We start from the raw sequence: 26,355 nt of genomic DNA, 5'->3' as shown, positions 1-26,355 counted from the left end.
TTGTTCCAAGAAACTGTCTCTTATAAAACAGAGACGTACTTTGTTAAAACTAGAATCAGGCCAAATGTGTCACCCCCAACAGCCCTTCTCCTTCGCCTGGCACCTTCCCGTGCAAGTGCAGGAGATGCAACACATGTCCTTTTACCTCCTCCCTTCCCACTGTCCAGGGCCCCAAACACCCCTTCCAGGTGAAACAGCGATTTACTTGTACTTCTTGCAATTTAATATACTGTATTCGCTGCTCACGATGTGGTGGTCACTACATTGGGGAGACCAAACGCAGATTGGGCGACCGCTTTGCGGAACACCTCCGTTCAGTCCGTAAGGGTGACCCTGAGCTTCTGTTCTGTCACTTTAATTCTCCGCTTCACTCCCACTCTGATCTCTCTGTCCACTGCCTATTACATTGTTCCAATGAAGCTCAACGTAAGCTCGAAGAGCAGCACCTCATCTTTCGATTAGGCACTTTACAGCCTTCCGGACTCAACATCGAGTTCAACAATTTCAGACAATAATCCCTGCCCCCATTTTTCATGCTGTATTTTTTTGCCATTCCCATTTGCAACATTCTATCTTTCCTGCCTCTTACATAAGTACAGGATGTTCTTTCAATTCCTTCCTCCCCTCCTAACCCCCCCCCCCCCCCACCCCGTCTCTGCACCTGCTTAATATGTTACATCTCCAGCTTTTTCCAGTTCTGATGAAGGGTCCCAGACCTGAAATGTTAACTCTGTTTCTCTCTCCACAGATGCTGCCTGGCCTGCTGAGTATTTCCAGCATTTTCTGTTGTTATTTCAAATGTGTCAGTTATTTTGTTTGTGCACTCATCAACGTGAGGGATAGCATTTGGAAAATGGAACACTGCTTTTTAATAACGATAAAGTCTACATTTATGTATGATTCAGTGTCACAGTGGAGAATTAGTACATTTGATTTTAGCAGCATCCAGAATCAAGGTTTGAAATAAGAGGCACTTTTCTTTGCAATTAACTTACAGGAATTGCGGAGGGCAATGAATAATATGGCTTAAAGGTATACTGACTACAGTACTCTTAACTCAAAATTACTTAGTTTGAATTATCTGTTAATATGAATTGAAATCATGCAACAGCAAAAAATTTCTCCTGGGCAGTTTTATTTAAATGGCTTAATTTGAACTACAAGGTCATTTCTTTTTTTTGGAGCAAAATATGACTGAATTAACAGGAATAGGCTGTAAAAAGGTTGTAGAATGTAGAGTGCCGATTTTAACTTGGTCCGCCAGTTGGAAACAGGGTGGTAATGGCCCTAAAATCGGAGTGCTTCATTTGCTGCCCCGTTCCCATTCCAATCCCACTCCTGTCATTTTGCTTGAGGCCCTTGCGAGTGTGGACCAGGCAGGAGCCTCATTCAAGCAGGGGTCCTCTGATGTACATAGGACCTCGAGTGGGGAGCGGCCTAAACAATAGTCCGTATAAGGAACGCTGCTGGCCGCTCCAAGAACAGCCCAGAAAAGTTTCTGGATTATATTTTTGTGGAGCCAGGAGGGGCAGAAGTCCACATAAAATACTGCCAATTGCTCCTGGCCTGGGTTTGCCTTCTTCCATTTCTTCCAGGATCTCACTGCAGGCCGGCTCGGTGTCCAAGCCGCTCAATGTTGCACTGACCCAGAGCTGCAGCGGGGATGCCCATTCAGGGCAGGCAACTCGTCGGCAGAATGCAAATGAAACCTGTGCCTCTAAATGGCTCGGGCCCCCTGCTGGCAAGAACAGGCAGGTGGCGGGTACTCTACACCCGCTGTTCGCTTGTTCTCCGGCAGCAGTTAAAATCAATGCGCTGAAGCAACACAGAAAGCAGATCTCCATCCACAGAGCCAAACAATATAAATGAATGCAGCCAATAAATACCTGCCGTTTTTAATGAATGGTGTTCCAAACAGATTTAATAAAGAACATGTCCCTCAAATACTCTACCTTACAGAAAACAGAACCAGACACCGTACTTTATATTTATATATACAAAACAGTAGCTTCCTACAGTTACATTTCAATACAGAAATGTATGGAGCATAATATAACCCTGTGCTGTATTAATTCAAAACAAATTGTACAATATATGGACTTGCCTTATCTAATTCAAAGCATATTGGTCAGTGGATGAACAAATGGCTCTTGAGAAGAAACTAAGCCCTAAAAATTCTTGGTGGCAGTAATATAGATTGTACAATAAATCCACAGGCATAAACAAGTGATTTATTTAAAATAACATTTTATTTGAGTTTTTCAAGCAAACAAGAAAAACAAAATCGGCAAATGATGATACAAATGCATGAAAAATGTCCAACAATGCTGGTAAAAACTAGAAGAGTTTGATGACAATCTCAAACCAATAAGTATATTTATATTTCTAGCTAAGAGACATCACATAATGCAACCCTGATGAGTTTTGTATCACAGATGTGTCCCGGCCTTGTACCGCTTACTGAAAAATGGGCAGGAGAGGGATAACAGGATGAATGGAGAGCTACTACAATACAGGCCACTGGCGACCATCAGTCCGAGACTTAACAAGGCAATAATGTGGAGATTGCTGATCAATTAAGCTCTGTGGAAAGAAAGAAAAAAATCCTCCACACCACCGTGATAAAGCAGTAGGTTCTAGCCAGACGAATGGTGCAAGAGGTCATTTCCAGCAGAAGGACTAAAAAAAAAAGAGGCCTCTGCTCTCGGTTCCAAGCTCTCCAGAGGGCATCTGAGAAAACTCAAGACTAAAAAGGCCTTACTTACACACACTGCTCACAGTACTCTGAAAAGAATGTTATCTGGAAGAACTACTTGTGATGGAGATGGAGAGAGCACATATCTTGTCAAATGGGTAATTATCCCACACATCTATATCCAGGTTGATTGCAATGGAAACTCTGCCTGGAGTCCTACGAATGGGATACACCATTGTGCAGCATATATCAGATCAACAATATGCCTCTTCCAAGGAAATCTTCACTCGGAGGCCCAACAGTGAGGTTATGGGCAACCTCCACAATTAGAACCAATAAATTAGGCAAGTTGAATTTGAATCCTGGAGCTGGCTTTCACTCACCCCTTGACCAAACTTTCAGTTACCCTTCTAATCTCTCCCTTCTGGCTTAATGCCTGTTATGTTATACCTAATTGTGATGTGTCTTGGGACATTTCATTACATTAAAGATGCTATATAAATGCAAGTTGTTGACATTGTAGCATGTTATTTTGTTTGGCATCCTATGACTTCTAAGAAAAATTAACTGTATACATTAATAATTTTACAAACCATATAAGGTTTAACTTTTTTCATTAGTGGATTACAGAACTTTACACATTTCATTAAATTAAGGCCATGATATTACACCATGGGATACTACTGTGTTTAATGCATTTGTCTGAAATTCCTCTCTGCTTTTTCAGCCCAGATGTTAACAAATGACTAGCATCCTCAGGCATTATTTCAAGGTTCAAGTAGTTACATTCTTTTAAACTTCTTTCACGTACTTTAAAACTCTACTTTTTCTCCATCACCTATTACAAAGGTTATTTTATCTCTCCCTTCTTTTCTCATTATATGCCGATACGTTGAGCAATCCGAACTGTTCCCCGAATATCCAGGCTAGCTACTGAATTTCCACAATTGTCACTTGTTCCCAAGGGGCTGGCGGGGTGGGTGGGGGTCAACTTTTGTCCAACTGAACCTGCAGAGGCATGCACAAAAAAACAATGTTTTGCCCCTTAATCAGTCTGACGTTATGGAAATAGTCCACATGTGCACAAACGGCTGAAATGACAAATAAAATCTAGCACGAGTATATGAATGTAAATTATGAACATATGAAATCAGTGGTCTGAATGTAATCTGCAACGGCCCAATCCCCAGTGGTTCCACTTTGTTCAAGCTGACAAAAGTAATGAAAGTAGTAGCAATGCAACCTGCCACCCAGTTTTATCCTTCGGCTGTGGCTACTGCCAGAGTTGGCAGGTGTAAGATGAATTTTACTCCCGTTATCATAACAAAATCCTTTTCCACCTCTGCTCGTCGCTGAACGCAAATCCAGCAGGACATTTCTGCACAAAGCAAGGAGTACCGGTCCACTCACACTGGGCAGATTGTTCCAGCGACGACAAAGAAAATGGCCACCGCACCACAGGGACAACTGGGTAGACAATTGCATATTGCATTTTATTTTCCATTGCTGCGTAGGGGAAAAAACTGACAGATTGTAACAAAAAACCATGTTCCCATATGGTAAATCATACTGTGGGGGAAAGTTTTGAAATCAGTTTTTTTCTCGCAGTGCAGTGTCCACTATTTCACATGCCCATGTCCAGCTGAGGGCAGACAGTGACGAACTCCAAGGTGGTGCCAATGCCACTCCCTATACATTTCTGTCTTAACTTACACCTTCCATGCACAGCTCCAAATGACATCAGATATTCATGGTGTCGTGACTCTAAGGTAGGAACCTTTGCATTCCCTGGTACAGTCCATCCTTCTGTGCTATTAGTCCAAATTACTTGGTTTTGTTAACTTTACAACTAATTCAAAGTATGATTGCTGTTGCATTAAAATAAATCTGTAGTGGAATATCTAATTTTTTTTTAAAAAAGTGATTATCTTGTAGCAGGTTGAAGAACATCATTTAACATTATTGACTTTTGATTGTACTAACACTCCAGAATGCAAATCTACGTCATCATTTTTCTTGACGGTGGATGCCACTAAAGCTGAAAAAAAAACAAATTCAGCAAAATGTCAAGTTCTTGAGGTTATAAAAGTACAATAAAAACAAGAGAAAAGTAATAAGCTGCTGCAAATCTTCAATTACAATAATTAATGCACACAATTTGCTTCTTATTCACTCTAAATTAGCTTGAGAAAAAGGATTTGTGCTTTAACACCACACCAAACCACTTATCATGCTCACTGATCTTGTAGAAGCATAAAGCAGAGCTAGCCCGCAATGGAGAATCATTAATGGAGTATCATTCTCTCCCTCAATCTATTGGCATTCAAATATAGCACTCGAATATTGTGCTGTGAAATACTTCAATTCATTGAGGACAGTGACCAGACAGCACTGTTCAACCCAAACCTTTGCTGCATCAAGTGGCACTTCCATCTTCCACACTGGTCTCAATCCTAGATATCTCTGCATTAAGGTCAGTAAGTATACAGTTAACATTATGACTTTCAGAATATACCTTACATGCAACCTTTCACTTATGAAAAATAATACTAGATCAGACAATGAGGATGCTTTAAGTTATCAAATCCCAAGCCAGATTTTTCTCTCAAATCCCTTCAATGGGCTTCCGAGACCAATAGTTGATAGTTTGGATTAATTTTTTCAATAAGTGTTTAGTGTCAATGTGTAACTAGTTATTAAAGTATGAGCCCATAAGCAAGATTACTGGGTATTAGATAATGTAATTTCACATGTCAAGTTTTAGTTTGCTTTTAGATTAAAATGAAATTATCCTGAATTTACTCAAGGGTTCTGTTGGACTCCTTCCAAAACTCCAGTGGGAGTCCAGCACAACCTACTTGGAAAAGGCAGGGACCCGGTTACGCTGGGTCTCCACCAACTCCAGGAGTTCTTGGTCAGCCTTGCAAAGGATAGAAACTTCTCCCACCTCTAACAAAGCAAATGATGCCAAGGGGTGGGAACTAACTAAACTGAAGAATGATGAAGTGAGCTGTACTGGACTCAAGTAGGATGGGCACAAGTAGGTCGCATCCAGGGGTATCCAGTTGAGGGTAGCGAACTGGATCCCGAAAACAGGTTAGACATTTAAAGAAACAAATTGGGCCCTATACATACAAGGCCGAGGAGGAGCTCTTTGGGGTCTCAAGTATGGCAGGGTTAAGGGTATGCCCCTCTCGATGGGACAAGTGCCGGAGATGCATCCATAGAGGCACAGGCACAAGCACCTGCTGATCCCATGCAAATGAGGTGCCATCCCGCTGATCCTGCAAACTCTGGCAAGTGTTAACACTGGAGGGCATGATCTTGATGTAACCACTGGGATCACGGCCCACTGATTTTCAGGACCAAAGTATCTGCTTTTAATGGTAGCAGCTGGGAGAACAGGTAGAACATATCGCAAATTGAACGATACAATTAGTCCACTGTGCCATATTTCCACATGTTTAAAATAGCGAGAGCTAGATAGAATCATAGAATGTTACGGCACAGAAATAGGCCATTCAGCCCATCATCTGCGGTAGCGTTTTTCTCCACGTGAAGCACCCAGTCTAATCCCAATTTCCTGCTCGCTCCTCCATACCCTTCAATATTCTTCTTTCTCAAGCAGCTATCTAATTCCCTTTTCAATTAATTTACAGTCTGTGCATCACCACTGTTTGTAGCAGAGAATGTCACATTACAACCACCCTCTATGTAAATAAATTGTTTCTAACCTCCCTTTAATTAATTTTGTGATTATCTTACATTTATCTTCTCACGCCTATTTCTCTGTCCAATGGAAACAATCTATCACTATTTATTCATCATAACGATTCATAGTTTGAAGACCTCTCTTAGATCACCCCTTAATCTTTTTGGTTCTTGTGGAAAGAAGTCCTAATTTCCTAAGTCTCTGTTCATAACTATAACCCCTCACTCCTGGCAATATCTTCGTCGATCTGCACCATATCGTTTCCATTGCTTTTATATCCTGCCTAGAATGTGGTGCTGAAAACTGCACACAATTCTCCAACTATGGCCTAACTAAAGTATTGTACAAGTTCAACATAACTTCATTGTTTTTGCATTTTACACTTCTAAAAACAAAACCAAGGATGCCATTTCCCTCCTTAATTACCTTATTTACATGTGCTACCACCTTTAATGGCCTATGCATCATTAAAGCTGGTAGCACAAGCAGATAAGGCCATTAAAAGCCACACAGAAATAGATTCAAGCCAGTTGGCATAATCTGTTATTGCTTTGTTCATCTATTTAAGGATTTTCCTTCCCATTTTATCCTAAACATTTCAAATAATTACTAACAACTACATAATGATTCTATTAAACAATCATTTTGCTGATCGCAATAGAAAAATGTTAGTTGCAAAACATTTAGGTTACAATTTTAGGGAGTCAGGTAGCAGGGATTTAGGAGAGGTTGAGAAGGAGGTCCTGCAGACTCTGGTCCTGTCCAACAGGTACGATATCCTCACAACCTGTGAGGACAAGGAGAAAAGACTGCAGGGAGGACAGCCACAATGCAGACCAAGGTACCGTGGCTCAGAAGGCTGTCCAAGTTGGGAGGGTGGGGTGAAGAGCAGAATAGAAATGTGGTAGTGATAGGGCACTCTATAATTAGGGATAGATGGCGTCCTCTGTAGCCAAGAACGAGAATCCCGAAGGGTGTGTTGCCTACCCGGTGCCAGGGTAAGGGATATCTCATGGTGACTGGAGAAGAACTTGGAAAGGGAGGGAGTAAATCCAGTTGTCGTGGTCCATGTTAGAACAAACGACATAGGTAGGAACAGGAAGGATGTCCTGCTGAAAGAGTATCAGGAGTTAAGCTCCAAATTAAAAAGCAGGACCTTGAGGGTAATAATCTCTGGATTATTGCCCGAGCCATGTGCAAATTGGCATAGAAGCCAACAGATCAGGAGAATTAACACATGGCTAAAGGGCTGGTGTGGGAAAGAGGGGTTCCTTTTCATGGGACACTGGCACCAGTTCTGGGACAGGAAGGAGCTGTATCGATGGGACGGGCTCCACCTGAACCAGGATGGGACCTGTGTCCTAGCGGAAAGGGTAAATAGGGAGGTGGCAAAGGCTTTAAACTAGTAAGATGGGGGGAAGGATCTACAAGAAACATAGTCAGCCTAACTATAAACAAAACACGAAGAGAGCATAGGAAAGAATAAAGTAAGGGAGGACATTGATGGCAAGGGAATAAATAAGAGTTTTAAAACAGGAGTCTAAAAAGATTGTTAAACATAGAGTGCGAGGAAATCCTATTAAAATTAGTTAAACTGTCTGTACAGCAATGCACACAATGTCTGTAATAAAACAAGGGAGCTGGAGGCAATCGTGCGTTGTGAGGAACCAGGCATAGTAGGGATTACCGAGACATGGCTACAGAAATCAGGACTGGGAATTAAACATTGCAGGGTATAACATATCTAGAAAAGATAGAGAGGGAAAAAGGGGAGGTGGAGTAGCTGTACTTATTAGGGATAACATAATGGCAGTAGGAAAAAGTGACGCAGCTATCAGCAAGACAAAAATAGAATCCATAGGGATAGAGATAAAAGATAATATAGGATCAATCACAATAATAGGGGTAGTCTACAGAACACCTAATAGTGGAAGGGAGGTGGAGGAAGAAATATGCAGACAAATTAGGGAAATTAGTAAAAAAATAGAATAATCATCATGGGGGATTTCAACTACCCTGATATTAATTGGACAGAAGTGGTAGGTAAAAGGGATAAGGGAATGGAATTCCTACAATGTATACAGGACTCCTTTCTAACCCAATATGTAAAAAGCCCAACAAGGGAGGGTTCGCTACTGGATCTAGTAATGGGGAATGAACCAGAGCAGATAAGAGAAGTAAATGTAGGGGAACATCTAGGCAATAATGACCATAATATAATACACTTTAAGATGATAATTGAGAAGGGCATAAGTATGACGAAAACTAGGTTAATAGATTGGGGAAAAGCTGATTGAGAGGCTGAAAATAGAACTTGGGAAAATAAAATGGGCAACAATATTGGCAAACAATGATGTAGAACAGCAATGGGAAACATTTAAAACAGTGTTCAACAGAGTGCAGGAACAATATATTCTGCTAAAAGGAAAGAACAAACTAAACACTAATGAGACTTCATGGATGAATAAAGCCATAAGGGAACAATTGAGGGTAAGGAAAAAGGCATACATTAAGTACATGGACAGCAGGAGAGTGCATGATAAGGGAGAATATGAGGAGATTAGGAGAGAAATCCAAAAACAATTAGGAAGGCAAAGAGGAACTATGAAATTTAATTATCAAGGAACATAAAACAAAATAGTAAAATATTTTACAGACATAGCAATAAAAAAGGTTGGGATGGGAATAGGGCCATTAAGGGATAGATAGGATAATACCACAGGTAACGGCAGAGAAATGGCATAAATAATTAAATAAGTATTTGGCTTCAATGTTTACCAGGGAGATAGAACAGGTGGACATGACATTGGATGATGAGTAATGAGATAAGTGCATGTAAAATAAAAAGAGGGGATATATATATTAAATAAATGAATCAAACTCAAAGAGGATTAAACCCCTGGTCCGGATTTTAAAAGAATCTAGGGAAGAGATAACAGAGGCATTATTAAACATAGTTAATAATTTGTTAGAAAAAGGTATAGTGCCAGAAGACTGGCGAATAGCTAACGTAATACCTATATTCAAGAAGGGGGATAGAACATGTCCAGGGAATTATAGACCAGTCAGTTTAACATCGGTGGTAGGAAAAATAATGGAATCCCTACTAAAGGAGAAAATAGAAGAACATCTAGAAACCAAAAATATAAGAAATAGTCAGCATGGATTTCAAAAGGGAAAGTCTTGCTTGACCAACCTCACTGAATTTTTTGAAAAGGTAACAGAGAGAGTAGACAATGGTAATGCAGTAGATGTAATTTATCTAGATTTTCAAAAAGGCCTTCAATAAGGTATCACATTAATAGACTGATGAACAAGGTCAGAGAATGCGGAGTCAGGGGACAAGTAGCAGAATGGATAGCCAGCTGACTTCAAAACAGAAAGCAGAGAGTAGGGGTAAAGGGTAGCTATTCAGAGTGGCAGAAGGTGGGTAGTGGTGTTCCACAAGGATCAGTGCTGGGACCACTGTTGTTCACAATTTACATTAACGATTTAGACTTTGGAATCAAAAACACAATTTCTAAATTTGCGGATGACACCAAATTGGGGGGGATAGTCAATACTGAGGAGGACATTAATAAACTTGCAGAATGGGCATATAATTGGCAAATGAAGTTCAACACAGATAAATGTGCGGTATTACATTTTGGTAGGAAGAATAGGGAGGTCACTTATTACTTGGAGGGTGCGAGTCTAGGTGGGGTAGAGGAACAAAGGGATCTCGAAGTACAAATACACAAATCACAAAGTTGTGACACAGGTTAACAAGGCCATAAAAAAGCAAATCAAGCACTAGGTTTTATTTCTAGAGGGATAGAATTGAAAAGTAGGGAAGTTATGCTAAACCTGTATCGAACCTTGGTTAGATCACACTTAGAGTACTGTGTACAGTTCTGGTCGCCATATTATAAAAGGATATAGAGGCACTGGAAAGGGTGCAGAGAAGATTTACAAGGATGATACCAGAAATGCGAGGGTATACATATCAGCAAAGGACGAACAGGCTGGGTCTCTTTTCTCTTGAAAAAAGAAGGCTGAGGGGTGACCTAATAGAGGTCTTTAAAATTATGAAAGGTTTTGATAGAGTGGATAGAGAGAAAATGTTTCCACTTGTGGGGAAGAGCATAAGTAGAGGCCATTAATGTACGATAGTCACCAAGAAATCCAATAGGGAATTAAGAAGAAACTTCTTTACCCAAAGAGTAGTGAGAATGTGGAACTCACTACCACAGGGAGTGGTTGAAGTGAATAGTATAGATGCATTTAAGGGGTTGGATAAGCATATGAGGGAGGGAGAAGGGAATAGAGGGTTATGCTGATAGAGTTAGATGAGGAAAGACGGGAGGAGGCTCGAGTGGAGCATAAACGCCAGCATGGACTGGTTGGGCCGAATGGCCTGTTTCTGTGTCTATATCCTATGCAATTTTTGTTCTTTAAGCTTTTCTAATAAAAAAAAACAAGTTGCTATATTTAAAAAAGGGAAATTTCTGACCGTGATAACGTGCAGTTTAAGCAGACAGCAGATAACTATTGACATTTAAATGTAACCTACCCTTATTAAAGCTTATCTTTGTGATAGGTGCAGCCACTGTGGATATTGAGGTGGGAGGCAGGGAAATAGATCTTTCCCAGATTTCTTTGGTACAGGTTGTCACAAAAAAATTACAGATGAGGAAGTCCATGTCTCTCACTCTAAATCCAAGAATTTTCCTTATGTCCCCCTCAACTCTTTATATTTGCTTATGCCTTTGGTGTTGGCCAAAATTATAGAATACTGCTCCTTTATAATTGAATTTAAATGCAGTTCCTCCCCCCAAAAAAAGTGCTGTAACAGGAAAGTAGGACTCAGATTGTGGTAATTGTTGTGACCTGACTTGTTTGTTTCAGATTTACAGACCCCCCCCCTCCACTCTCCCCACCCAAGTCCCTGAAGAATGCGATGGCCTGGTTTGGGCACTTTTAAGCCATTCCTCAACTGGGTTGGGCCATACTTGGATTTGGAAAGCATCATGCTCATCAAGTTTGTCCTGACCTGCAACTCATACCACAAATCCTGAAACCAATACCAACAGTACAAAACATGCTCCTCCTGTCTTTGGAATGGTAGCTCCTGAATGACATGCATCAGATTACAGCCAAGAAGTAAATTAATGTTCACATTTTTAAACCAAAAAACAAGAATGTATCCTCGGCCTAGATAAATCTGTTTAGCTTGGTGTCACATCGATGGCGGTCAAATCCCAACTTTCAGCGTGTTTCTCATGCAACTCACTTTCACAAAGTCGACCCCTTTTGGATAGAATCACTTACAGGCAAAATGGTTAGCTGTCTATTCTTAAACTAATGCGGAGTTTAATGTTCTGTGAGAACTTAGTGCACCAGCATCAAGCACAGGTTTATCTGCAGGCTTAAGGGAAAGTTACCCAGTACCTAACTAATACTAATTATGAGATGTTTTATGCTATGAATTCAAAGTTTTCGACAGACCAACAAAATCTGTTTTCTCTGAAGAGTCATTTGAGAAATGACCTACATTTTTTAATGGATTGAAGATGAGAATTGTACTGAAGCCCACTGCAGTTCCCAAATTTGAGGTCTAATATTTATCATGGCTAAATAGGTTTAGCAAATTTCTTTTCGCAGACGGAATTCATAAATTATGATTCTGTATCTTTTGACCCAAGAAATTTTGAGACCTGCCAACAACGAATAGTATGCTTCAATTTAATATTCGCATTACTGCATTGAATTATAAATTGTAATACAGGAAGAGAGAAGCAACTTAGTGAAGATATCTTTCAGATCGCACTAAAAAGGACAGTGTGAAAGATAATGAAGGACATTAGTGAAGAAAAGGGGGAAAAAGTAAACTTTCAACAGGAGAGAACAAAGTAATGAAAAGAAACAGAAGGCAAAGGACATTTAAAAAATATATCAACTGGACCTGGTATATGTCTTTTTGAGAATTATTTTGGTGTCTGTCCAACACCACTTGCACATGTACTATTCTCTAAATTTTTCCTTTCTGTAAAGTTATTTTTCTGGCGCCTTAAGACCCTTCCAAATGCCACTCGGTAACAAGCCGCTAAAAGTCATGTGCGGTCGGCCTAGTGAAGCTCAGCTACCCGTTTCCTCTTGAAGATGTGGCCATGATTTAGGACCTCATTCCATGGGGAATAAGGTGCATGAACCTACAACCCGCAAATACGCATTACAAGGTGCACTGGTAAAACTCGGTGTCCCTCTGAATCAGTTATAGAATCATGCTGTATACAGTGTAAAGCGAAAATCAACACATTTTATTGGCTTAAAGCATGAATTAAAAAGGAACGGTTACCAAAATGTATGATTCAGAATGTTGATTCAATGTGGGATTGTTGTGGTTACAGTGAACAACCACTGAATTCATGCAACTCTTACCAGCCTGTTTCGCTTGAGTCCTAACTGAAGGAATGTAACCACCTCTTCATTCCCAGCAGCCAAAGCCTGGAGGCAAAGGCAGAAACATTCATACTTGGCTTCACCCAGCTGAAAAAATGTGATTCATATCATGAAAGTGCCAACAGCTATTTTTAAACACCAGCTAATGAGCAATTCAGCTAAGAATGTCAAAGTACCATGTGTGCCTCATTTGGGAGGAATGTGAGCTGTCGTATTTTTAATGTGGCTTTCCTGAGTCCCTTTCCAAATACAGTTCAAAAGTTTTGCTTACAACTTCCAGAGGAGTTTGTCCATCGTAGCTGCATTGGTCCAAGTCCACCCCTGCCAACTGCCAAACCTCCAGTCCTCCCACGTCACCATTTGCAGCCAGGCTGTGTAAAACAAACAACTTTTATGTTTTTCTCACATAGATACAGTGACAGGAGAACCAAATGTATAGAAAAAGAGGTTGGCCTCATTTTTTTTTTTTAAGAAACAACCTGTTTTCAAATACCTTGCAAAACTACCAGTGTCATCATCAGTCAACTTACAACCTTTTCAATTTTACAGCACTGATCCAGGTTAAAGGTTTATCATAGCAACTGGGTGGACAAAAAACCTATCCCTTTTAATAATTATTTAAAGTTCATTATTTTTCTTTAAAAAAAAAAGGATCCTGCCCATGTTTTTTTAAAAACCCAGAAACAGTAACATTTTACCTCACAGTATTCCTTTCTCCTTTATCCCCCATTTTAAATCAATTTTCGTCCAGGCTTGAGATTGTCCCTTTATCATGCATCTTTTCCTTGCCAACAGGATTGGCAAGTCTGGTCCCACATCTCTGCCAATGCCACACTGTGAGCAGTCTGCAGTGACTCACCACTATTTTTCCTCCAACCATCTGCTGACATGTGTGCGCGTGCTGTACTGTATGCACAATATGTGGATACAGCAGTAAGTCTCAGTATTCTTCATAACATTTTCATTTCTACACAGGAGTGTTTATATTGTCCATATTCTTCCCTTCTCAAAACGTGCCCAATGGGAGATGAGCATGTTGCTTATTTTAATAAGCAGTCACTACAGTGAAACGTGGCAAAAAGTTTAATAGTGAAGGCCCTGAAAATAGCCTTGTCCATGGAAATCTGGTGGCACAGTGCATTTTATGTAGGTACACATTGGCCTGGATTTTGCAGTCAGCAGCAAAGTGACGGTGCTCGCCACTGACCTCGAAGAAAGCTGCCCACAAAGATCTAGCGATCTCTGTGGCGTAGATTTCACCTTTCCCGATGTTAGTTTGATACTGGTGCCAACTCTAGAGGATCTCCAGTGTCCAGCAAGTGATGTCATCAAGCAGGCTAAGCAGCCAATCACATTGATGAATTCTCACAGACAGCAAACAAGGAAGTAAAATGCATTATCTTTCACTTTTTATAAATTTTACAGAGAGTGCAATAAAGATGGGATCAAGGTAGAAGCTAAAATATCATAAACAAACTTTAAAAAAATAAATATTAGAAACCTATGGAATTTTTATCAATGGAAAAAATTGATGTTCTACAAATATAATTAGTTTTTCAGGGCCAGAGAGGTTGTTCAGCAGTAGTTATGACTTAGTACACCATTAAAAACCCAGTTACACATCATTCAAAAGGCTTAACTTTTTCTGGGGTTTTTAACAGTGATATTACAGTGTAAAAGGGGAAGTTCTTGTCAGTTCAGTGATTACCGTTTGCAGGGTCTTCAACACTGAGCTCTGTGGAGCAGCAGGGAATCACTGACAGCAACTTCTGGGTTTCCGCATTTAACTGCGCATGTGCGGACGCCAGAAGTTGCTGCCAGTTTCACAGAGAAATGACAGCAAATGCTGACAGTTTCGCCATCATTACAACCTCAAAATCTGGGCCATTGTGCCACACAGTGATAGGAAATGGGTGGGCACCAAATCCCATCGGGTGAATGCCAAATTCTACGCAGCGTTTCCCTACAGAGAAGGCGGGAAAATTGGAAGATAAGTCAAAATGGGCTGCTCTCATCTACTTCCTAGTGGCTGGTTCACAAGTGTCATAGGAAGAGGCCCGAAAGCAGGTCACCCCCTGCCTCAACACATCTCTCTATTCACAAGGTGTGGTGCTACTTTTAGAGCACAGAGCTGCCTGTAAAGAGCCGCTTTGCTAGGCTGTGCTCTCAGCCAGGATTTAAAATCGACCTATCATTATCTAGGTCATATTTTGAAAATCAAGGAGACACTGGAGTGCAAAATGAAGAGATTTAGCAATTTAAAAATGGCAAATGAGATGGAAATGCATTTTGCAATAACTGCTTAAAAGACACGGGGGGGGGGGCGATTTTGTTAATGGGGGCGCGTTGGAGGCGGGACTGCTGCTTGGTGTGTCGATGTCCCGCCTCCATCAATTTGTGGCCAACCCACGCTATTTTCCCTTGAGTGACCTTGTTAGGCCAATTAAGGAAAGCCGGTTGCAGAGAACGTCAACGTATGACGTTTCATCTGTCAAAAACATTTGACAGATGAATTGTCATCAGTGACATTCTCTGTAGTTTGATGTAGTCTTTTACAGAAATGAGATGGTTGTTGCATCTGAGAATGCAACGGCCATCTTCTCATCTGCAACACGGAGGTCCGAGACTCTCCGCATACAAACCGAATGAAGCCTGCAGGAAGAAACAAAGGTAAGTACTGTACACTTTTAAAAACACTTTGTACTTACCTCAGATACTCACCTCTGCACTCTTGCACCCATCACTTACCTTCACACCACACTTTTGCGCACCCCCCCCCCCCAACTCCTGCAGACCCAGTACTCGCCTCGCTGAGCTGGCGAGTTTTGGAGCCTTCGGGAAGCCCGCACTTGAGGGCAAAAAGGGGATAATCCTATTTTCTGCCTGTTAACTATCTGTTAACAGGCAGTTAATAGGCTTTAATCCCTTCCCGCCTCCAAGGAGACAGGGCCCGGCGCGGGACGGCTACCCGCCTCCTAGGAAGATGGCATGGAGGTGGGTTGGGCACCCGCCCCCAGATTTTGCCATTTTCCCGGCAGTCCCGTCTCCCCAGGGCTGGCAAAATCGCCCCCAAGGACTCCAGTTATAATGGAGAAGTTATACGAGTAAAAATGTGTGCAATTTTCCAGCTTCTGATGTAAACACAGTGAAATGAAAGATAATAACCATGAGAATCCTTGGCACAAACCAGCTTTGAATTGATAATTGGTGCTATGTCAATCACATGAAGACGGCAAAAAATTTGTACCTGCTGCATTCCATGTAATCAGAAATGATTGATATAAAGAACTTGAACGGAGTGCTGTGCATTGAGTGCTGCTAGAGTTTGGTAAGAGGGAGAAGTGTCATTTAAGTGTATTTTGTGAATTTTAGTGTGTTAAAAATTAAACACACTTCAAATAATTAACTTTTTAAGTGTATATTAAACTGCTGGGGAGTTTAACCCGGAAGTAGAATCCGGGTACAAAAGGGGCGGGACTAGTGCTTGTGCACGGAGTGCTGTGCATTGAGTGCTGCTAGAGTTTGGTAGGAGGGAGAAAGGTCATTTAAGTGTATTTTGTGAATTTTAGTGTGTTAAAAAGTTAATTATTTGAAGTGTGTTTAATTTTTTAAGTGTATATTAAACTGTTGGGGAGTTTAACCCGGAAGTAGAATCTGGGTATAAAAGGGGCGGGACTAGTGCTTGTGCATTGAGTGCTGCTAGAGTTTGGTAAGAGGGAGAGTTCGGGCAAGTGGGAGGTGAAGGTGTGTTTTTTGTTCTGTTTTGTTCCCCACTCCCAGGCTTAGACAGCACTGCGGAGGCGGAGCAGCGAGACGAGTCAACCAAACAGGCCCCACAGACAGTATTCAAGGAGGAGGTTGGTGATCAGCTGGTTGGTTGGTTTTCTTCCTTCTCTTTTATTCCTTTAAGTTGGTAAGTCCTATTGAATAGTGGTGTAATAGTATCATCTACATCGGGGCAGAGGGCCTTCATAACTAATAATAATAAATTTAATTAATTACATAGATATGGGTGAACAGGTGATGTGTCACTGTTGCGAAATGTGGGAGCTGGTGGACCCCATTGAGGCTCACGGTGATTACATTTGCGATAAGTGTTTGCTGCTAGAGGAACTCAAGCTCCATGTCAAAGAGCTTAAGACCGAGTGACACATCAGGGAGGGGGAGAAGTTCCTGGACTCTATGTTTCAGGAGATGGTCACACCTATGAAGTTAATTACTGCAGATGTAGTCCGTGGTCAGGGACAGGACGGTGTGACTACGAGTGAGGAAGGTACAGGGATCCAGGGTGTAGTGTTGAAGGAGACGCAGCCCTTGCTCTTGTCAAGCAGGATCGAGGTTCTTACTCCCTGTGAGGGCGGGAGCGGGGACTGCAGGGAGGATGAGCAACCTGGCCACAGCACCGTGGTACAGGGGGCCATTCAAGTGGAGGGAGTAAAAAGAAATGTTGTAGTGGTAGGGGATAGTATCATTAGGGGGATAGATAGGGTTCTCTGCAGTCAAGAGCGGGAGTCCCGAAGGCTGTGTTGGGTTAAGGACATCTCTTCTAGGCTGGAAAGAAACTTGGAGTGGGAGGGGGAGGATCCAGTTGTCGTGGTCCATGTTGGTACAAACGACGTAGATAGGACAAGGAAGACGGTTCTGTTAAAGGAGTATGAGCAGCTAGGGGTCAAATTAAAAAACAGAACCTCAAGGGTAATAATCTCTGGGTTATTACCTGAGCCACGAGCGAATTTGGCTAGGATAAATAAAATTAAAGAGTTAAATGCGTGGCTCAAAGACTGGTGTGGGAGAAATGGGTTTTGCTTCTTGGCACCAGTACTGGGACAGGAGGGAGCTGTTCCGTTGGGACAGACTCCACTTGGCCAGTGCTGGGACTAGAGTCCTGGCGAATCATATAACTAGGGCTGTAGAGAGGGCTTTAAACTAATTAGTGGGGGGGAGGTTTCTAGAGAGCAAATAATAGAAATGACAACAGAGAAGGTCATAGACTTAGGTAGCAGTGGGGGAATTAAAAAGCAGAACGTGTCAGGAAGGGACAGAAGGTATGGAGTAAAAAGTAAAGTACTAAAAAGGGAAAAAACAGGAACTAAGTGTTACAAAAAATATTTGAAAGTTCTTTATCTGAATGCACGTAGCATTCGTAACAAAATGAATGAGTTAATGGCACAAATAACGACATATGGGTATGATCTTGTGGCCATTACAGAAACATGGCTGCAGGGTGACCATGACTGGGAATTAAACATACCAGGTTATTTAACAATCAGGAAGGACAGGCAGGGAGAGGAGGTGGGGTGGCTATGTTACTAAAGGAAGGAATCACTATAATACAGAGAAATGATATTGGGTCAAAGGAGCAGGATAGTGAAACAGTTTGGGTGGAGATAAGGAATAATAAGGGGAAAAAAACACTAGTGGGTGTAGTCTATAAGCCTCCGAACAGTTGCAACTCTGTTGGACGGAGTATTAATCAGGAAATAGTTGAGGCTTGTAATAAGGGAACAGCTATAATTATGGGGGATTTTAATTATCATATTAACTGGACAAATCAAATTGGGCAGAGCAGCCTTGAGGATGAGTTCATTGAGTGTATTAGGGATGGGTTTCTTGAGCAGTATGTAACTGAACCGACCAGGGGGCAAGCAACCTTAGATTTGTTCCTGTGTAATGAGACAGGATTAATTAAAAATGTCCTAGTAAAGGATCCCCTTGGAATGAGTGACCATAACATGGTTGAATTCCATATTCAATTAGAGGGTGAGAAGGTTGGATCTCAAACAAGCGTGCTGAGCTTGAATAAAGGAGACTATGAAGGTATGAGAGTGGAATTGATTAGAGTGGACTGGGAAAATAGATTAAAGGGTGTGGTAAACCACTGTTTGTATTCCACTGTGTACATGCCGGGACATGCCTCGGCTGACTCCTCCCACAAGTCCTGGTATAAAGGTGACTGCTCCCCAGCCTTTTGTATTTCTGGACCGGTTGACCACTCGAGGCAGACCTTCATTCTTTTGTTAATAACAGCCTTTAGTTACTCTCTTAACTCTCAGTCTTTTATGAGTAATTGATAGCGCATCAAAGGGTAAGACAGTACATGATCAGTGGTGTACATTTAAGGAGTTATTTTACAACTTCCAAAAAAAATATATTCCACTGAGGAAAAAAGGCTGTAAAAGAAAAGATAGCCATCCATGGCTAAGTAAAGTAATTAAGGATAGTATCCGACTAAAAACAAGGGCATATAAGGTAGCCAAATCTAGTGGGAGGATGGAAGATTGGGAAGTCTTTAAAAGACAGCAAAAAATAACTAAAAGATTGATTAAGAAAGGGAAGATAGATTATGAAAGTAAATTAGCAAAAAATATAAAAACAGACAGCAAAAGTTTCTATAGTTATATAAAAAGAAAAAGGGTGGCTAAAGTAAATGTTGGTCCCTTAGAGGATGAGACCGGGAAATTAATGGTGGGAAACATGGAGATGGCAAAAACGCTGAACAATTATTTTGTATCAGTCTTTACAGTAGAGGACACTAAGAATATCCCAACACTGGACAAACAGGGGGCTCTAGCGGGGTAGGAACTAAATACGAATAAAATCACTAAGGAAGTGGTACTTGGTAAAATAATGGGACTCAAGGCGGATAAATCCCCTGGACCTGATGGCTTGCATCCTAGGGTCTTGAGGAAAGTGGCGGTAGGGATTGTGGGTGCATTGGTAATAATTTTCCAAAACTCCCTGGACTCAGCAAAGGTCCCGGCAGATTGGAAAACTGCTAATGTAACACCCTTATTTAAAAAAGGTAGTAGGCAGAAGGCTGGAAACTATAGACCTGTTAGCCTAACATCTGTGGTTGGTAAAATGTTAGAGTCCATTATTAAGGAGACAGTAACGGGACATTTGGATAAACATAATTTAATAGGACAAACTCAGCATGGTTTCATGAAGGGGAAGTCATGTTTGACAAATTTGCTTGAGTTCTTTGAGGAAGTAACATACAGGGTGGATAAAGGGGAACCAGTGGACGTAGTGTATTTAGGCTTCCAAAAGGCATTTGACAAGGTGCCACACAAAAGATTATTGCTCAAGATAAAAAATCACGGGATTGGGGATAATATTCTGGCGTGGGTGGAGGATTGGCTATCTAACAGAAAGCAGAGAGTTGGGATAAATGGTTCGTTCTCAGATTGGCAACCAGTAAATAGTGGTGTTCCGCAGGGGTCAGTGCTGGGTTCCCAACTCTTTACAATCTATATTAACGATTTGGAGGAGGGGACCGAGTGTAACATATCAAAGTTTGCAGATGATACAAAGATGGGACGGAAAGTAGTGAGTGAGGAGGACATAAAAAACCTGCAAAGGGACATAGACAGGCTAAGTAAGTGGGCAGAGATTTGGCAGATGGAATACAATACTGGAAAGTGTGAGGTTATGCACTTTGGCAGGAAAAATCATAGAGCAAGTTATTATCTTAATGGCAAGAAACTGGAAAGTACTGTAGTACAAAGGGATCTGGGGGTCCTGGTGCACGAAACTCAAAAAGTTAGTATGCAGGTGTAGCAAGTGATCAAGAAGGCCAATGGAATGTTGGCCTTTATTGCTAGGGGGATGGAATACAAAAACAGGGAGGTATTGCTGCAGTTGGACAAGGTATTGGTGAGACCGCACCTGGAATACTGCATACAGTTTTGGTGTCCATACTTAAGAAAAGACATACTTGCTCTCGAGTCAGTACAAAGAAGGTTCACTCGGTTAATCCCGGGGATGAGGGGGTGGTCATATGAGGAAAGGTTGAGTAGATTGGGACTCTACTCATTGGAGTTCAGAAGAATGAGAGGCGATCTTATTGAAACATATAAGATTGTGAAGGGGCTTGATCGGGTGGATGCGGTGAGGATGTTCCCAATGATGGGTGAAACTAGAACTGGGGGGCATAATCTTAAAATAAAGGGCTGCTCTTTCAAAACTGAGATGAGGAGAAACTTCTTCACTCAGAGGGTGGTAGGTTTGTGGAATTTGCTGCCCCAGAAAGCTGTGGAAGCTACATCATTAAATAAATTTAAAACAGAAATAGATAGTTTCCTAGAAGTAAAGGGAATTAAGGGTTACGGGGAGCGGGCAGGAAATTGGACAGGAGTCTAGGTTCGGAATGGTCATGGCCCTGTGGGTAGTGGAGTGGGCCCAGGGGCCGTGTAGCCTGGTTCTGCTCCTACTGTGTTCTAATTCTGTGTTAGATTTCAGGAGATGGTTTTATTCCTGTTCCTGGCTGGGGTGGAGATCGCCTTTACAGAAGGTAAGTACTGTAGAAAATATAGGGACAGAGTGATCTCCTGGAAGAATTTCGATCGCCTAGATGGGTCGGAGAGGAATTTCCCAGCTTTTTTTCTCCCAAATTGGCTATTGGGTCTTTTATCTGGTTTTTCGCCTCTCCCGGGAGATCACATGGGTTCGGGTGGATGGAGAGTGATAGAAGATTTGAGGTTAGGATCAGATCAGCCATGATCTTATTGAATGGTGGAGCAGGCTCGAGGGGCCGATTGGCCTACTCCTGCTCCTATTTCTTATGTTCTTATGAATTGGCCACGTTCCTGTATGTTGCCAACATGGCTGTTCTTCCTGTCTAAGCCTGGGCAAACATTGAGTGTTAGTATGCTAGTTGGCCCATAGGGTGGCATCAACACGATTCTGTCCTCACCCAACATTCACATACATTCACTTTACAGCAAGAGGGCACTGGGAACTAATCAGGAGTGGGAATCCTGGGTGATTTTCTCTCCTTGGCTGAGGCCATCTGAAGAGCTCCTAAAGCTACCCCAAGCTCAGCACAGTTCAGGGATCCAACCTGGGGCTTTCTTGGTTTGTATTAGTCAATAACAAACCAGATGGTGCATTTACCCACTAAGCTATCGACAGAGCTTAATAAAGTGCACTTAAAATCAATTAAGTCAACTGAATAAGACAATTGTACTTTTAATCACTGCACACAGTTGTTGTCGTGGTGATTGGCTCATGCAAACAAGCTTTTACGATATCTGCAGCTGTTCTCAGAATTATTTCAACCAAATAGAAGCTACAACAGAAGATATAGATAAAAATAATGAGCTCTTTTTAGTTTTGTAACGTCTTGCACATATCTGGTATTATCCAATTGGGATTCATGGGATCCTGTTGTGCTGTGATTTGTAATGTAAACACGGGAGGTTAAAGTTAATCTGCCCGGTATCAGAAGCAAGTTCTAGAATTATGGCAAGGTCAGATCGCAACATCAAACATACCACATATAGATATTTATAATGCAAGAATGAGCCCATTAATGACTGGGATCGATTCAGAATACAGTTCATAAATGATAAAAAGTTGGAACAATTTGCAGAGTTTTGTAGAGGCGGAAGGATCAATAACAGTTGGTGTGCAATGAGGTCCCCAGTGACGGAGCATCACATTGTCGCAAGTGTGCTGGCCCAGTGACCATGCTCCTTTGTTATTTCTGTAGAGCTTTAGACTGCCTGATCTACTGCTCAGCACTTTTGTTTCTCTTCGGCTGCTAGGGGGCTGAGGTCACTGTGATCCAGCTCTTCTCTTTACATTGATGCGGATTAGGTAGCTGCAGTTGGGACTGTATTGGGTTCCTACTTGAGTCTGGGGGGAAATGATGGGTGGCCTGTTTTTCATAGTGAACAGTGGTGAATGGATCAATTTTGGGATTGTTATCCTGTCTCATCTATTACTTTTCATGAGGAAGCAATGTCCTACTGAATTGTAAGAAATGCCACCACTTTTAGGGCACCAGTTTTTAAATTACAAGATTAATTTCTCCAAAAAAATAAGCAGCAATGCAGGTGAAAGATTATTTTGAGTATCCCACTGGAATATACAGTTTGTGAAACAGCCCGGGGTTCCTGTTTAAAACGTTCTCCAATTCACAGTCAAATGCAAATCAAAGTTTCAGAAGCGTGCACCTGGAGCCTCATTCCAGTTTGCTACACAGCAGTTCCACCCGACGCTATAGGCATCTTGAAGAAAGCAGGTTGAACAAGAATTACAAATGACAGCAGACTAGTTCTAGGAGGGGTTTATGACTGTGCGTGCTAAGCAAAAACTCAGAGACACTCCTTTGGAGATTAGGACAGGGAGGGGCAGTTCCATTTTTAAAAGTCAAAATTAAGACTTGATTATGCTTTTATAGATTTCAACTCCGGAATCATGTTAGCCAAATGTCACAGAACTTTTCTGGCCCATGATTTTAACGAATGTTAAGTCCGATGTGTCAAGATTTCTTGCTACTTGGCTCAACAGCAAAGTTGTTCTTTGACCCCCTTCCCCCCCGACCCCATGCAAAATGATACAGGGAGGATGGGAAATCTACGTTCTGTCAATTTTTCCAGTGGAACTGTGGTGGGTGGGGGCAGGATCATGGACATCCTTTGCCACACGGCCGCTATTTATTCCTCCCCCCATGATTTCCCACAGGCAGTGACCAGCGGCACAAAATACGTCAGGCATATTTTAAGCATATACAAATGAGGCAAATGAGTCAAGCAACACATTTCCATCACTTGCACCGCAGCAACACTAGATCATGCCTCAGTGTCATCAAACGGGAAAAAAACTAATGAAAGTGCCCACTTTTTAGAGGGGCACAACTAATAGAAAACTTAAACAAAAACACAGAAAACGTATAACTTAAATAATATTACTGACGCTATTTACCACGCCCTCCAGTCCCTGCGGTGCCCACCGGTTGCGGAAGGCCTCAAGTGTACTGGTGGACACCGCTTGCGGTGAACAATGTATGCGAATCAGGCTCCTCAGGCACAAGACAAATTAGAAATCTTACCTGCACAATTCAGTTCCCACATCTTCAACCTCGTCTTTTGAGAAATGGGCACCAGTCTGCCGCAATAACTTGATGACCTCAGTGTGCCTGCAGAAGGCAAACAGAGTCTCTTGCAGTCATCGAGAAGCAAAACGTTTAACAAAGCACAAAAACACTGATCCTTTATTAATGTGAAACATCAGAACTGCTAGGAACAGTCAGCCGTTCTCATCAGTGAGAGCTGCCATCACAGGATTATGTATTCCCTATACGTAACTTCCCTTTCACAGGGGAATTGTATCTGGAGACTTGTGTATAAATTTTAAATTGTTGCGCCCTTTTTATGGGCCTAAAACGGGTGCACTGATAACCAAGTTAGCAGTGCAGATGCCCGCGCCCGATCTACATGGGAGTTCAGACCACTGCTAAATTGGTCGTGGCCTTTTTTTTTTAAGGCGGCCCTGGCCACCCACCACCTGAAATGAGCGCAGGCCTTATTTCAATATTGAATTGAGGCTCCTGTGCTCATTTCAGATCAGAACTCCTAAATTTGTTTGCCCTAGTCAGTGCTTGTGATACGCAAGCTCCAACTAGTATTTCCATTTCTTCAGCTGCTTAACTTGCGGTGGCTGCTCAAAACAGGCAGCAAAACTTGGAACTCTTTTTTTTTGTGTTTAGAGTTGAAAGGAACAGGAGCTCATCCTGCATCCAGAAAACAACTGCGGGCTGCTACCGGCCCGCCCTCAACCCCTCCTGATCGCCTCTCCCCTCCCTTCCAGAGTTACCTGTGGGCCGAAATTCATAAGGCTCCAACAGACAAGCTGCATCAGGGCACCTAATTGGTGCCTGTAGCTTGCCTGATTTATTCTGATGGGGTGCGAGGATGAATTTACTTCAGTCGTTAGGCCTCTCCACGCTGTCACTATGCGCCGATGGAATCACGGCTGATTTGGGGCACTCTTTATTCCTCCAAGTTCATAGATGCTAGTTTTGTGCCCCTTCTTTCCCCTCACTCCACAAACACACTTACCATAAAACTGTATGAAAATAACTTGCAAATATTTTGGAAAATGTAATTGTTGTAAGAGGTATATGTAAACTGGTAACCGGCACCAGCTAGGGGGCTGGAAAGAGCTTTTTTTGTCATTAAAAGCATAAATGAAAAAGACTTCTCATGTCAACAACCCACTGCACTCGTAAGGGGTCATTTTCTGGCTTCATGCTCTCAATAGGAAGCTCTCCTCTGCTGTGCATGATTTCCCAACAAAAATGATTGGAAACTCATGTACAGCCCATTCACAGATTTCCGATACATGGTCACGGCAGCAAAAAGTAGGAAAATCGTTCCTTAATGCAAACCTCAACCTGCGATTGGGAATCCATACAACTTATACAACGGTGAGAATGCTCGGATATTCCAGTAATTTACTGTAAGTTATAACCTGCTGAGATTGCAGGTCCTCTTCCCTTTCAATAATGACTCTCACAAAATCACTTTCAGTTTCAAGTGGAACTGCAGCACTGAGAAGGCAAGAACTTCAGAATCTGATATATGTAACAAACAAGATCAAAACGTCACTGAATTTAAGGGAGTGATCGAACACTGGGAATTCCCTCTTACAATCCATGACACCATACTCAATGCAACAGGATTACAGTTCGGGGGGGAAAAAAGCAGTAGAAAATGTAGAATGTCTTCAAACATTTAAAAACTGTTAGTATTCATCAGCATCAATTCCATTTCTAGCATGTTTGATGTTTCATGATGTAGGGATGAGGAATCCACAGCACAGACTGTGCCAGATGGCCAAGGTAACGTGACAGCAGGAGGTAGCAATGAGAACTGTTAAAAAAGGGAAAATATCTTCAAAACAATTTAGACTGGTCTGTCCCATAACCAACTCTTGTTTAATGCTGGTCTATAACTAGGGTAGAATATCATCTGTAACCTGCAAATAAAGCCCATGTCAACAAGAAAGAGAGGGGGAAGTACCTTTTTCTTGCAGTGTTTCAGTTCTCAGCACTGAATATTAATCACTCAGGATTTTCTGATGTCCATACATGGCATTGGCTGAACTGCAAATGTCCGTAAGAACAGAAGAAAAGTCAAGGATACTGGCCATTGGAGCCATTCCCTCTGACAAAAAAAGAACTTGCATTTATATAGCCCCTTTCACGACCTCAGGATGTCCTAAAGCGCTTTACAGCCAATGAAGAACTTTTTTGAAGTGTAGTCACTATTGTAGTGTTGCACCTTAACACTTCCAAAACAGCATTCGACTGTATTTTTAACAACCTCAATGTTTTTGCCTCTTCTGTCTGGTAATTTTTTTTATGATGTACTGTAATTCTAATCGCAAGTAGACATACAACCATTTACTATCTCCCAATAATTCTGAGCAGCAGTTTTTTTTTTCATTTCTTGTATATTTATTTTTGTTCTCTGTTGATTTCCATTCATGAGGCCTCCTCTGCAGGATACACCTTCTCTGACCAAGACAGCGGGCTGGAGACTGCTTCCATGCCTCTGCACATGTCGCTTTGTAACTGAGTGATGTTAGGTAAACATGGGGCAGCATGGGGAGGCGCTCACAAGGAGTATGAGAAGTGCTCCCTCCCTGCTTTCCTCTCCCTCCCAGTGAAAAAATGCCTGACCTTCATTCCGTATCTCCCCACAGAAGCACAGTTGAG

At 41.8% G+C, this 26,355-nt stretch overlaps 1 protein-coding gene across 5 annotated transcripts in view; it reads right to left on the bottom strand.

Annotated features, from left to right (window-relative positions):
- Window positions 1-1,934: 1,934 nt before the first annotated feature.
- aspg (asparaginase homolog (S. cerevisiae)) overlaps window positions 1,935-26,355 on the bottom strand; it is a 149,596-nt gene continuing 125,175 nt past the window's right edge. The window contains exons 13-17 of one of the 5 annotated variants that reach the window (XM_086003096.1): window positions 23,686-23,772; window positions 13,120-13,219; window positions 12,828-12,935; window positions 4,679-4,733; window positions 1,935-3,703 (exon numbers count right to left, since the gene is read on the bottom strand). In XM_086003096.1, the coding sequence (XP_085859222.1) occupies window positions 4,728-4,733; window positions 12,828-12,935; window positions 13,120-13,219; window positions 23,686-23,772 (301 nt within the window). In that variant the 3' untranslated portion in view covers window positions 1,935-3,703; window positions 4,679-4,727. Of the gene's footprint in view, window positions 4,734-12,827; window positions 12,936-13,119; window positions 13,220-23,685; window positions 23,773-26,355 lie in introns of all 5 variants that reach the window. The other 4 variants (XM_086003095.1, XM_086003097.1, XM_086003099.1 and 1 more) reach the window with 4 other exon arrangements.

Source organism: Somniosus microcephalus, chromosome 12, assembly GCF_052327205.1.
Source record: "Somniosus microcephalus isolate GS21.2 chromosome 12, FLI_Smic_1.0, whole genome shotgun sequence".
NCBI lineage: Eukaryota > Metazoa > Chordata > Chondrichthyes > Squaliformes > Somniosidae > Somniosus > Somniosus microcephalus.
This window is presented reverse-complemented; position numbering and strand designations above follow the sequence as displayed.